This window comes from Akebia trifoliata, chromosome 2, assembly GCF_017979445.1.
Source record: "Akebia trifoliata isolate Shusen 1 chromosome 2, ASM1797944v1, whole genome shotgun sequence".
NCBI classification, from domain to species: Eukaryota; Viridiplantae; Streptophyta; class Magnoliopsida; order Ranunculales; family Lardizabalaceae; genus Akebia; species Akebia trifoliata.
The window spans coordinates 31065868-31081175 of record NC_141376.1 but is presented as its reverse complement, the minus strand read 5'-3'; the positions used below and the strand labels follow the sequence as shown (position 1 = coordinate 31081175).

General features: G+C 33.1%; 1 protein-coding gene across 1 annotated transcript; it reads left to right on the top strand.

The window, feature by feature from the left end:
- Nucleotides 1-3396: 3396 nt before the first annotated feature.
- Nucleotides 3397-11245, top strand: MS1 (RING/FYVE/PHD zinc finger superfamily protein). Its single transcript, XM_086417411.1, has 3 exons — nt 3397-3691; nt 6964-7252; nt 9868-11245. The coding sequence occupies exons 1-3, from the start codon at nt 3397-3399 to the stop codon at nt 11243-11245; spliced, it is 1962 nt and encodes a 653-aa protein (XP_086273537.1).
- Nucleotides 11246-15308: the final 4063 nt, after the last annotated feature.

Below are 15308 nucleotides of genomic sequence, written 5' to 3'. Positions count from 1 at the left end.
TCTCCTTCAAGTTGCTTGTGTTCTACTTTTTCAGGCTCATCTTCCTTAACCTTTTGGGGTGATTGCATTCTCACTGCCACATATTTGATAAATAAAATTCCCACCCCCATTTTATCCGGTAAAACTCTCTAGGAGGTCCTTCTCAATTATGCCCAACATACAATCACTTACATGTATTTGGGTGCCTTTGCTATGCTCATAATTCGAATATTACTTGCAAATTTGATAAACGAGCTCATCCAGACAGCTTCATTGGATAACCTTTTGCCTAAAAAGGATATCAATTTATGACCTTGAAACCAAATCAATTTTCGCGAGCAGGATGGCACTTTCCCTATAAGAATTTATCACCCCTTTTACCCATACCTGTCCTTCCCCTCCCTACCCTTGATGATGACTTCAACCCATCCCTACCTTCAACTTTTACACCACCTTCATCTTCACATTCTCCACCCACCCATCCTACCTTTCCCATTGTCCATCATTCCATACGCACCACCAAACCTCCTTCTTACCTTCAAGATTACCATAGCCCTAACACCACTATTTCTCCTATTGCATCATCTCATTCGTTGCCAAGTACGTCTCATCCCTTATCACATTTTTTTGACTTATGATCATTTTTCCCCTCAACATCGTTCATTTCTTGCTGAAATTATTTCTCATGTCACACCACCAACTTTCACCTCTGTTGTAAAACTTCCTCATTGGAGAGATGCCATGACTATTGAGATTCATGCCTTGGAAGACAATCACATGGACCATCACTACTTTACCACCCGGTAAAAATCCCATCGACTGTTGATGGGTATACAAAATTAAACATTATCCAAATGGTTCAATTGAGTGGTACAAAGCACGTGTCGTTGCAAAAGGCTACACCCAAATAGAAGGTCTTTATTATCATGAAACTTTTGCTTCTATAAAAAAATTGGTGACAGTACGATACCTTTTAGCAATTGCCTATGTTAAACAATGGCTTTTACACAAGTTTGATGTCAACAACGCCTTTCTTCACAGGGATCTTGAGGAGGAAATTTACATGAAAATTCCTCCAGGCTTTGTCACGACTAGATACAATAAGGTTTGTCGACTCCACAAGTCTCTATATGGTCTAAAACAGGCTTCACAGAGTTGATTTTTCTAGCTCTCTACTAGTCTTTTAAATGCAGGTTTCACCCAATCCAAGGTTGATTGTTCTCTATTTAGTAAAATTTCTAGACGGCTTCAAGTTCACGTTCTTATTTCTATGGACGACATTATCATTATAGGCAATGATGTTTTGGCCATTTCCACATTGAAGGACTCACGTCGACAATAATTTCACATCAACGACTTGGGTTACCTCAACTACTTCCTTGGTATCGACGTTGCACATTCTTCCAAAGGCATTTTTCTTAGCCAAAGAAAATACACTCTTGACCTTCTACATGATGTTGGTCTATCAGCTCGTCCTGTTGAATTTCCCATGGAGCAACACTTAAAATTGTCTTCTACTCATGGTGAACTCTTAGTTGATGCTTCTGTTTATCAAAGATTGATTGGCTACCTCATTTATTTGACTATGACCCGATCAGATATTGTGACACTGTCCATGTTCTTAGTCAATTTATGCAGCAACCTTGCCAACCGCATCTAGATGTTGCTACTCGTCTTCTTTGATGCCTTAAGAGCAGTCCAGGTCAAGGATTATTATTATCCTCCTCAAGTAAACTTCAACTCTCTGGTTATTGCGACTCAGATTGGGCTAGTTGTCCTATGACACATCGTTCTACTACAAGTTACTGCACTATCCTTGGTGACACCCCAATATTTTTGAAAACAAAGAAGCAATCTACTGTCTCCCTCTCTTCAGTTGAAGCAGAATATCATGTTATGGCCCTTCTCAGTTGTGAACTCGCTTGGTTAAAATATCTTCTCATGGACTTTAGCATTTCACATGATCATCCTATCACTTTACATTGTGATAACAAAACCGCTTTACATATCGCAGTTAATCCAGTGTTCCATAGACGCACTAAACATATCGAGTTGGATTGCCATCTAGTTCGTGAAAAGATTCAAGCTGACTTACTCAAACCAGTTTATCTCCATACTTCTGCACAAATTGCAAATCTCTTCACCAAAGCCATGAGACGCGATCGCTTTCGGATGTTAATTGGCAAGTTGGGCATGATTAACATCCATGCTCCAACTTGAGGAGCACTCTTGGAATATTTCCACACTTCAGATTTGTTTTGACATTTTTTTGTAATCATGTAACAATCATCCTAGTCATACTCACTTCATCCCTTTAATTAAGGGATCTTCATCAACAGAGTTTGTTGTACACATCCTACACTCTAACTGTATTTGTATTCAAACACACATAATTTATGAATAAGGTGAAGCATTTGGCTTCTTAATAATAATCTAACCAGAATTTTGATTAATTAGTTTGACCAGGGTCAACTAGGTTGGATTGATTTTCATTAATTAAATAAATTATATACATAATTTAAGAAGAATTCAAAATATTAATATTGGTAGTTGAGCTAAAATGGATTACCAAACAATCCAATACCATAACCTTCTAGATTTCAAGGAAATGCTCAAACCCAAAAAAAATTCAAAAAATTAATTTTTTTGGGCTTATCCAAGATTTTGAAAAAGGGCGACTACTAATCTCAAATTTAATGGTAAAAAATAATCTTTTTAAGTGAAGTTTTTCTTCTTTTGTAAATCCATATAATTGTGTCTTCTTGGATCATTTTTTGATGTCAAAAGGTGAGTTCCCAGTAAGATTTAAAATCTTACTAAGTTAGTAAGGTTAGATTTACTCAGAAGTAATTATCATATACTATGCTACAAAACCGCGACTTTGCTTTCATTTTTGCCAACAGACGTTCCATTAAAATACCCGGTTTTTACCGGTTGAACCTGAACTTTGCACAAGGAATCGAACCGAAAATTTTAAAAAAATCCGGTTGGACCTGGTCAAATCGTCGCTCCGGTCCAAATTTTAAAACACTGATTAAAATGTTTAAATTCGGTTAACAAATAAATACGGCGTTTTTGTTTGTTATCTTTGTGTTCTAAATCTACTTCACACACAGCTAACATCGGAGGCCAAAGCAGAACGATTGGTTCCAAAAGTAAACATGAACAAACGCATGGTTCCATTAATTTACTTCAAACCTAGCGATTGTGTCGAAAGGACTTGTTCGATCCCATGGACTCAATTTTGAATTAATCATGCTTATTGCAACATATTTTGATAACTCAATAGGTGCTTTTTGTTCCTCACCAATTTAATTTCTAGGCACTAAGTGTGTGATCCTCTCTTGCACTCTACTCTATATGTAACTAAACTTGTCTTCTTCTCTTCTCTCACCTTTCTTTCTTCTATTAGTGCAAATGACGAATTTGAATCTTATAGGTTGTAAGAAGAGGAAGAGAGGAGAGAGGGTTTTTGGGTTCAAGAGCTTTTGTGAACCAGGGAACCCGGTTGGTTTAAATGGACCGTTTCGTGATAATATGAAAAAGCTTCTTGAATTTGCACGCGTTGAGAGTAATTTATGTGGTGGAATGAAGAGTTGGTCATTCCAACTAGAACTTCATCGTCATCCTTCGGTTCATATCTCGTTGTTTGTAATCGAAGAACCGATTGAGGAATCAATTACTCGTCATTGCCATCATTGCCAATACGTAGGTATATTCTCTGTGTTGAAGAACTTTTTCCCATTTTTTTATCCAATTTCCATATCGGACGAGTTGGAATGAACTCGGAGGCCATATAGTGAGTTTTTCATAGAGAATCGGTTGTTTCATTGGCTCGTCTGAAAATCGAGTTGATTCGTCAGAGTCGTTTTTAAGAATTCAATGGAATCGACCCTATCGCTGTCTCGTTCTTAAATCTAACAAACCGTGTCTATGTGGCACTTTTGGGTTGGAGATAGAATACATTGGGCTGCGTGTTAAGTAGAAAACAGCTTGTTTAGGAGTCTGTTGTGTTTTATAGTCTAACCAAAATGTGCGACGTAGACACCGTTCTTATTCTATAGGAATTGGACACCATTATGTATCCTGATCCAATAGAAAATCGATATAGAAATGACAACAAATAAAAAAAATATAAGAAAGAATTGGACACATAATTTACGTGTTTCAACAAGATTTCCAATATTGAGTTTTTTTTTTTTTATTATAAATTTTTTCATATGATAGATACTTGTGAGGTGGATTGATCTTAATTCACACTTTCCTGACGTAGAGGTGTATGGAACCATAAATGTTTTTCTTCAAGATAAAAGTGAAAAGCATCTATGGTTGTCTGTACACCTCCACATCGACAAAGTGTGAATCGAGATCAATCCCGAGGTCACTCTAGCACGACTTGATTGATATAGGAGGTATATTTCAAATATTGATGTGGAGTGGTGGAAATCACCTTTTTTTTAAATCATAATTCAATGGATTTATTTATGATGACCTGTTTTTGTTGAAAGTTGATCTGTATTCATCGTACTCATACAAATCCTTTGGAAATGGGTATCAAAATTTGATGGAGGAGATTGTTCTTTATGTCAGGTCAAAAGTTTGTTAAATGCAATCAGACCTAATTCGATTTGATTGGACCAATTTATATATTTAATACATAATATTAAAAAAATGTATGTGAATTTTATCTAATTTCCTCTTTTACATTGTGTTTAAATTGAGAAAAATGAAGAGAAGAGAAGAGAAAATAAATGAGTTTCTCTCCATTTTTTTTTTTTTGAATTGTCAATGTGTGGGGGGGAGAGTGGAGAGAAAAGAACCGGAAAGACGAGAAGAGAAAAAAAAGTGAACTTTGTTTTTCTTCAAAAGTGAAGAAAAGAAGAGAGAAAGGGAGAGAAACTCTTTAAAATAGTTTATAATTACACCTTTGCCCTAGATCTTTTTTAAGATATTTTAAAATTTCAAAATTATCTCAAGTTCTATCTTATCAATCCAAATATCGTGGAGAGAAATTGAATTTCTCTTCTCTTCTCTTCTTTTAATGAGTTTCTCTTCTCTCCACTTCTCTAAATTCAAATATAGTCTTAGGGAGTAAATCTTCGATAATACTTTTTTCTTACAATTCTCTGTAGTGAATTTAAAGCACTAATGCTGGAATGACACAAGGGGGGACATATCTGACGTGGTGGCGTGCACATAACCATAGATGCTTAATTTTTACTCGTATCTCGTTGAAAAGCATGTACGGTTATGTGTGAATTAGCAAGTTAGATGTGTAACCCGTGCGCCCCCCTGCCTTGTGTCACCTGAGCATGACTCAATTTAAAATAGTAGAGAATGAAATGTTGAAAACGAGATCTAACATCACAGCCATGTAAAGATCCGATCGTAGATTAGATCTTTAAAATATATGGAAAAAAAAAACATTTTTTAAGCATGATCAAAGGCTTTGAAATGGATGATTTTTGAAACTTCATTTTTTAGAATAATGGATTATTATTTTTATATGATGTGACAGCCTTTCATCCGTCAAAATTCACTACGTATACCAATAGGAAAAAAGTTCTGCAGAAGACCCGCTCCCCCTTCTTTGAATGTTATAAAAATATGGCATTAAATAAATATTTTTAAAAGATTTTTTATTAATGAAATTATACTTTCCTTTAGAAAATATTATCTTGAAAAGAGAAGATTTCAAAATTGTGTACCACAAGAAAGTTCACAGAATGAGTATTTTTTTGCTCCCATAAGATTCTCTAGGCCACCTCAAGCCTAACAAGGCTAATTTTGAAAATTGGGGATGCCATTCAATGTATACAACTTCATGGGATTGGTGGATCCCGAATTTTGTGAGCACAAAATTTTTTCACAAAATATTATGATTTTTGTAGAGATTATTTCTTTGGCTTACAGAAAAGTTAATATAAGATTTTTCATAATCTCGGATGACCAATCGCACGAAATCTAATGAGGGTAGTTTTGTAAATTGAGAATGTCTTAAATAAAATTTCTTTCGTGTGATTGATTGATCCGGGATTCTAAATCTCAATTACTTTTCTTAAAAAAATATTTTTCAATTTGTAAAACCCAAAGCTTACATTGAAAACCCTGATTTTTTTTTTTATCTTGATCTTGATCATTTTATTACAAAAACTGGTTCAACCCAGTCAAACCTCTGATTGCTGTCCGGTTTTCTAACCATTGAGTCCAATACATTGTTTTAAAACTTAGTATTCTGCTCCCAATGGTACCAAGTTGACTCATCCAAGTCGTGTTACCTTGGATGAGATTAACCATTTAACTCGATTCATAATTATTAATTTACATATATCTATGCTGAAAATAGTTATAATTCTTTATAAATAAGGTGGATTAGGGGATGATTAGGCAAAAAATAATATTTTTATTTAGATATCAAAATTTTAAATTATCAAAAATTAGGTATTTTTATATAATAAAAAAAACACAAAAACCCAATGGACAAGGCCCATATTTTCATAATATTCAACTAGACTTCTGGGATCAACCATGGACAAATCCATTATCCATAAGTGTTGGACTTTGATAATCCTTAGTCAACAGTTTAATTAGGGGTATTTTAGAAATAACCCTCTATAAAATTCGCCATATTAGGTTTACCCCCTTACAAAATGTAAGATTAGATTACCCCCTTGATTGTAAGTCAATGTCGTTTTCACAGTGAAAATTTTGATATTTTCGAAATTTTGATTTAGTAATTTAGGTATTTAAAGAGAATTTTGAAAAAAAAAAATCAAAATATCATCAGTAAATCATCAAGGAAACACAACGTTGACTGCCGGTCAAGGGGGTAAGCCTAATCTTGCATTTTGGAAGGGGGTAAACCTAATATTACCAATTTTATAGGGGAGTGCTTCTAAAATACTCTTTAATTAATTTGTTATGTTATTTATTTTTATTGCTAAAATTAGAAAAATGAAATATTTATTTAACTCTATAGCTCAGGCTGGGGGCACCACATTATCTGCAACGAGAGATTTCACTTTGTGCTGCCTTCAAAGGAAACCGCACTGGTAATGACGGTGTGTTCGAGCTGTGAAGGCGATGACAGAAGATCGGATGTGACGATGAAGCCCAATATTGTAGAGTTACAGGGTCACCTCTTGCATGGTGTCTTGCACTCCAATGGTTTTGGTCATTTGATATGTATTAACGGGATCGAGAAGGGATCTGAGTTGGCCGGGAGCGAGTTGATGGACTTTTGGGATCGAATATGCACCGGGTTACGAGCAAGGTTAGGCCTGATCTTATTGCTATATTCATAATTTTGAAACTTGAAAAAATCGAGTCGAAAGTTGGAAAAGTCGACTCGCACATTGAATTTTGGTGACTCGGCACCCATACTATTCATAAAATATATATAATATTCTAATAACCAAGATTTACCTTTTTTTTTCCCCCCAAAAAAGGTTGATATAACCCATAAATTTGCATAGTTTCTAAGTTCAATTGATGAATTTTGAGTTGACTAGGAGACAGGTTTAAATGAGCTCTAGGGAAGAATCCACAAAAATTCAATCGAGTCGAGTCAACTCGAATGAGTTTATAGTCAAGTTGAAGAGTTTTAAAACAATGTTGTATTAATTTTTGTAGTTTGCCTCCAGTGAGTGTTGTATCCATGTATAGGCCCATGTAGCCAACCCTGGTGGGCCCATGAAGAGGCCAGCCTGACCAAGGGTGCAATGGATTATGCCGACGAGCGTAGAATATCTTATATAAACAAAAACAAATAAATGTTCTGCTTTTCTTTTGCCATCATCATCATGAAAGCCTTATTGCAAAAATTTGAGGTCTAATTAAAGTTTTTTTTTTTTTTTTTTTAGCCATTCGGTTCTAACCGACACTATATTTTGTTAATAATGAATTCATATTTACTCTCACTACAAATTTGAGTCCTTTTTTATTCTTTCCTCTCTCTTTTAGAATCTTCAAATTGCAAATTACGTCTTACCAAAACTATAATCAGCCTTTATTTCCACATAACCAAACCGGCTCAAGTGCTATTAATTTTTAGTTTAAATTAGAAATACTCAAATCTCTCCCTAAATGTTATCCACACAGCTCGGTTGAAGTGTCATCTAGCAAAATTGGTTAAAGTCAATGAGTGTAGATATCACAATCTAAGTTCAAAACCCACATTCACCTACTAATTATTGACTATTAACCCACTTGCTTTGTCATAAAAAGAAAACAAAAAAAGAAAACCAATCTAATGTACCAAAACTTTTCATATTGTTATTAGATACACAACTAGTTATTAAAAGTAATGAAATTACTTAAAGAACCTGGACGGAAGGATTTCTTTCTAAATAATCCTTGAGTTTTGGGGGTTAGTTAAATAGTCTATTTAGTAAAAATTTCTTTTCTTAATGGTCTCACAACCTCATCTCAATAGGGTTTAAAAGGGATAGGTTTCGTGCCAGATATGAGTGTGTTCATATCCATATCCGATTTTTTTTTTTATTGGATCCAATCCAACCGAATTAATTGATTCGGGTTGGTCGGGTTAGATAATGTCAAACCGTTTGATATTGTTTCAAATAAAATTGCTAAAATGTGATTTGAATATAAGACCTCTCCATTTTGGAGAGAGGCCTTGACCAACATACCCAACTTTTATTGGTTGATGAAAGATGTCTTAAAAAATATAACAATACAACTTGCAAAGTAATATCTCATTTGGACTCGGGTCAAGAGACATCAACCCATATTCGAACCATATTTTAATTCGGATATACTTGATGAAACTAAACCGTTACATCTAGATTTGGATCACTTGGATTTCGGATAAAATCTGTACCATGTTAAGCTCTACATCTCAGTTTATAATATTTTTGAATACCCAAACTAACCATTTTTTCATCTTCTTCATATACTTAGGTTTTTCAATGGTGATTATAATAATTTATGACAATTTTTTTTATCATGAATGATGGATGAAAATGATATATTTCTAATTTTGAACATTTTAATGAATTTTTTGATTTATTTTGACAATTGATAACAAAAAAATGAAAAACAAAATTGAGATTTAAATTTTTTACACTATCGAGCTCACCAGTTTTATTTATTGTGGGGTTCACTACTTTTTATTATCGAGCTCGACAATTTTTATTTACTGTCAAGCTTACCAGTTTTATTTATTATCGAATTCACCACTTTTTCTTTTCGAGCTCGCCAACTTTTATTGTTGAGTTTGACATTTTTTTTAAAATGTTGAGCTCGACAATAAAAATGTTGAACTCAAAAATAAAAAGTGGTGAGCTTGACGTTGGTAAAACCCAACGATTTTTATTTTCTGAATTTTTCCAACTAAAACACAAGGAAATATCAATTAAAAATTTGACATAATGATTTGTGTAGATGATTTCAAATCAAAGGAGCATCCTTGATCGATTTTCATCTAAAACCGAAGCAAGATAATTGAAAAAATCATAGCTTTTTTACATACATCTTCAAAATGCTTGAAAATGACTTCTTCTTCCTTCTCAAATCCTTTCCATCAGAATGAAAATCGACCAGGATGCCAAAAGTTCATTTTTTTTTTTTGGAAAAAAATGATGAGTTTAAATGATTAGGGCAGTTTCAACATTTCAATTGTAAGAAATGTCTAGAGTGGGGTTCAGGGATTGTTTGAAAATAATTGTTTTTACTAAATGGACTATTAGGAGAAGTCCTAAAACTTAGGGACTAATTAGAAATAAATCCTTCCGCCTGGGTCCTTTAAGTAATTTTCACTTTAATGTATCTCATGCACCTTTATATAATGCTCCTAATTTGTGTATATAGCGACCTTCTTTACATGTCTAGGAATTGCTAAAGTTATTTCTTGTGCTTATAAATTTACAGGAAAGTCAGTGTGACTGACATTGCAAAGAAGAGAAGTATGGATTTGAGATTAATTCATGGGGTAGCCTTTGGGGAACCCTGGTTTGGTCATTGGGGCTACAAATTCGGTCGAGGAAGCTTTGCTGTCACTCGCCCAATGTACGAAAAAGCTATAGAGGGGATACAAAGCATCCCCTTATGCCTACTCATTCAACACTTTAATATCTTAAATCACGAAATCCTGATCATCTTCACTAGATACCAAACAATGTCTGGCCATTCCTTGTCAACACTAGGCCAATTATTCCGTTTCATGCACGAATTGAAAGGCCGACTTCCATTAGAGACTTACATCACATCAGATTATTCGAAAAGTGTAGTAGAAACAACTTGTAGATGGTCCTTGAAGCGAATTGAAATGGCAACAAGAGTTATTGTTGAAGCTTTAAAGAAGGCAGAATTTAGGTGGGTTTCAAGGCAAGAAGTAAGGGATGCTGCTCGTGTCTACATAGGTGATACGGGTTTACTTGATTTTGTTCTCAAATCTTTAGGAAACCATATTGTGGGGAATTATGTGGTTCATCGAACCGTGAACCCAGTGACCAAAGTTTTAGAATATTGCTTGCAAGACATATCTAATATGTATTCAAGTCAAGAAGGTTTCTCTCTAAGTGATCCTACAATGAAGTATCGATATCAGATGCCGAGGGTTCAAATTATGAACGATTTGTACTACTTGTACAATTACATTTTCAAAGAAGCGATGCCGACACTAACCACAGGGATATTTTCTGCGATTCAAATAGCTTCAAGGATAATTCTTGATGCCAAACATCTTATTAAAGATTATCGAGGGGAGTTATTTTCGAAAATTGAATTGGGTGGAGTGAAAAATTTGAAGCTTCTATGCACGATTTCATTGAGAAACGAGAACGACTACGATGAAGGAAAAAAGAAAGCTTTGCCACCATATAACTTGATCATTTTGCCTCCTCATGCTACCTTTAGAGAGCTTAAGATGGAAGTAGAGAGAAGTTTTAAAGAGACTTATTGGGGTTTAAGTAGCTTTGTTGCTGACTCAGTTATAGATGTTCATGCTGAGGAGTCGGATTTGGTGTTGGGGTTTGTTGAAGCAGGTAATAGCTTGGTTATTGGTGGGACAATTATTGACAAGGGAATTGATATTAAGGGAATTTATGAGATTGGGAAAGATAACTGTATCGTTGATTGCCCTTGTGGAGCTAAAGAAGATGATGGAGAAAAGATGATCTCATGCGATATTTGCGAGTTATTGCAACATAATCGATGTGTTCAGATCACAAATACTGAAGATGTTCCTCATATCTTTATCTGCAATAAGTGTGAGCAAGACATCTTTATCTTCCCTTCTCTACCATAAATCAATTAGAAATCCATTTTTCTTCTTTATATATGTTATTAGGGAATATTTAAGGCTTTAGTATAAGATTAATTGCCTTCATTATGGGTTTGAAATTAAATGTTTTACATTAGCTATCACAGTTTTTGAACAAAATGCAAGACTACTTATAGTTTTGGTATTCCTTTTGGGACAACCATCACATAACCATAGATCATATGCATTGGGATACACATAATCATAAATTGTTTCCTTATGTATCCTAAGACAAACTATCTATGGTTTTGTGATGGGGGCGTATATCAAAGAGGGGCGTCATATTATCACAACTCTTCATTTTAGTGTCATGGGAAGAGAATAAGTCAATGGAGAATATGAAAATATATATGATGAGATTTGTGTGAGCATGGTCTTGGGCTATTCCTGCATCCACAAATGAGAGTTGAGAAATTTTCGATTGTATTTTTGAGAATGATTATAGCCCAGACCTCAATTTTTTAGGGATAACTTATTTCCCAATTTGGGAATATTTGTCCTATGGGAAAATATTATATTCTCAATAAACATGTAGAACACAAGTTATACTAGAGTAGAAGGATCAATTTCATTTAGTACCGCAAAATGTGTTTACAACGGATTAAAGTTCAAACGAAATTGTCAAATCCAATTTTATTGTGACATCCCCTACTAGGTCTATTTATAAGATTAAATTTTTTTATGTAGGTGTGTATCCTGAGGAAAAAATTTGTGGTTCTAGCACATGCCACGACAGGGACCGTATGATTGAGGGAGGTGTCAGGAAATCATTATTCAAAGAAAAAAAAGTCTAAGGATAATCTTTTTTTTCAAACTCCCCTTTACGCTCCCTGACTTGGCAATAGGGTTGTCAATGGGTTGATTCCTAAGGAACTTAGAACCATAACCACTATATTTATTTTGATTTTTGTTCTTGTCGGTTCCGAGTCCGATTCCAAAATAAATGGAATCAGATTCAGAACCGCGAAAAAACACGAGTACCCGTCAGTTTCGGTTCTCAAGAATCGAATGAGAAAAAATATTTCAAATCATTATAAATTAAAAAAATTAGCATATTAACTTAGTTATAATTTTTCATATTAAAGAAACAAATTAATGATTTTTCTTTAAAAATAAAAATTTATCTTAGTTAAAAGTGAAAGAAATTTAGAAGATATAGCTCATTTTAAGCTCCAATTGATAATTTATATAAAAAATTGAAGAATTTTACATAACATACATTAATTTTGATATAAGAGAATACCTTAAATAATCTATAGTAACAAAATAAATCAGTTCCGGGTACCCATTGGATATAACCTAATAGTTTCAGTTCCATTTTTGATTCCAATAAAAAGTGAATCGGAACCGGACTTTTTGGTTTCGATTTCGGTTCTGGTTCGATTTTGGTTAAATGGGTACCCATTGACATCCTTACCAGGCAGTTACAAAACCATTTATCTTTTTCTTATGTATCCCGAAGTAAAGGATCTACGGTTCTATTATGAGAGCGTTTAGAAAAAGATCATCAGAAGGTTAAGAAAGCCTATAAAAAAATATGTGTAAAAAATGATGACAACAATAAAACACAAATCAAAGGAAAAAGAACATAACATATTTATGTTATTCAACAAGATTGCCGACATTAATGGGCAATGATGAGATCTTTTCATTATTATTGTAAAGACCAAGATTACAATCTCTCCTCCATCAAAGGAAAATTGTATAAATAACCCATCATAGTCACCCTACAACGAGTTGGCTAAACTTTATGGTCCATACAAAGAAGAAATTACCTTTAGGGCATATGTGATATGAACCTACTTTGATAAGATAAAAAATAATTAAAAAAGACAGAAAAAATTGAAATTGATCTCGTTCGAAAGAGATCGAGTCTCCAAAATAACTAATTCAAGATGGTAGATTTGTAATGCCCAAGATTTTTATTACGCGTATCTCAATAAAATTCTTACGTTAAATAAATAGAAAATTTTTCTAGATTTTGAATTTGACAAATCCAACTACAACATTAGATTTGCATCGACAAATTAATCGAAATAGATTATAAGAACACAAAAATCGAAGTCCGGTACATAGACATTTTAATGAAAATAAAATAAATCTAATAATGACCGTTACATTTCTACGACGTTATAAATACTAAACCCACAAAAATTTTCTAGATTTCTTTTCACAATTCACATGTTCTCCTCTTCTAAAATAAAATCCTAAAGAAACCCTAGTGTCATCCAACGTTCAACCTAATTTTAATCTATGTAGATGATCTGTTAGGCTTCGACATAGAAGAAAAATGATGGAATCGTCACAACCTTCGAGGAAAAATTAAAAACTAGGATTTTCGACGACATTCGATATGGATTCTTCAACCCAACTCCATCTTTTGTGTTATTTACAAATTTTTCTTGGCATAAATCTGAGGTAGATAAATTCTAAATCTTCCTAGTAGTCATAGTTTTCAATACATTGTTTTGTTATAAATTAGGAATTTTTTTATTTTATAAATTCATGTTTAAAATTAATTCTTTGATATAATTTTTTTTTTTTGGATTGATTTGAAATTTATTTATTTGAAAAGTTAGGCGAATTTGGGAAAAAATCGTTGAATGAGACAACAAATCTCTTTCGCTTGATCGACTGACCAATTGCCCCATGTGTAAGTCCAAGATGCAAAACTCTTGGGTTTGGTTGACCTAACAATTATTGAGTTCTATCGCCTCAACAATTCTTGAGTTCGATTGACCGAACTAGCTCAATCACCTAACCCTATGTTAAAAGTCCCAATTTTATTTGTTTTCAGTTTTGTTTTTCCCTTTCAGCACATACATTTTCAACAACTTAGTTTCAATAAAAACATTATAAATGTATTTCTTTAAGGTATTTAATGAAAATAAGAAAATATCTTCTATTTGAAAATAATGGGAATGGTTTAAAAATTCAAATCTCAATAAATAAAAATCTAATTTGTGGGTTCAAGAACAAAATGCGACTTTCAACGTTTTTGTCAGATTTTCGACTCCCATCTTCTTAGACTTTTATTTTAACATAATCTTTAAAATTTATATGATGTCAAATCTCCTATTAAAGACTTGTATCTCTAAAATCCTCTTTCAATTTGAAGAACTTTGAAAATTCATTTTTTTAATACTTAGCCAAATTTTCACAAATTTTTTATAGCTTTGCTCAGTCGTCGATGATTTTGCCCCAAATTGCATACATAACCTATTTTGACATTTTTTGATCATTTTCTTCAAAATTATTTTTATTAAATGATTTTGATATTTAAAACTTTAATTTTATGTCTTTCAAAGAGTATACAATATTTGATTGAAATTGAAAAAGTAAAATAATTTAAATGTTAAAATTTGAAATGATTGTATTGTAGATACTACGTCCTTGATTTTATTAAATGAAAGTGTTGACTCTCATTGTTTGCGTGTGGTGACGAGTGGATATTCGGGAGTTAAATTTTATTTTCTATTATAACGAAGTCATTGTTGTATGTTTATTTATGATTTTGTTATCGTGAAACGATGTATACTATTTTAATCCTATGAGTTGGATCGTTGCATGGTAGGAAACCAGATGTCCATTCCACACATTTGAATGTTTTATTTTTATTTTATTTTTGAAAAGAAAAAATATATATGTATTTATTTTATAATCAACTAAAGAGTTTGTGAATGTCTGAAGGGATAGTCTGTCATATCATGTCCAAAATGACATATTATCTTATGATAAATAGTTGCAATGGTAAATTACTATGTAGTATGGGATGCATAGGGAGTAGCATCACAACTGAGAATCAAGTGATTTTTTTTCATTTTTATCGATGAATTATGTGATGTAACGATAACTTGTGAAAGTGTAGAGACTTCTTAAAGAATCATGTATTCGTCTAATAATCTTAGATGAAAATAACTAGTTAATAATCATTAATAGTTTAGAGTAGTCGAACGTATTGATACTTCATGAAATGACTTGTGTCTTATGGTCACAATCAATGACCATCCTGATTTGAATAAATGGTCACTCAATTATGATAAGTGCA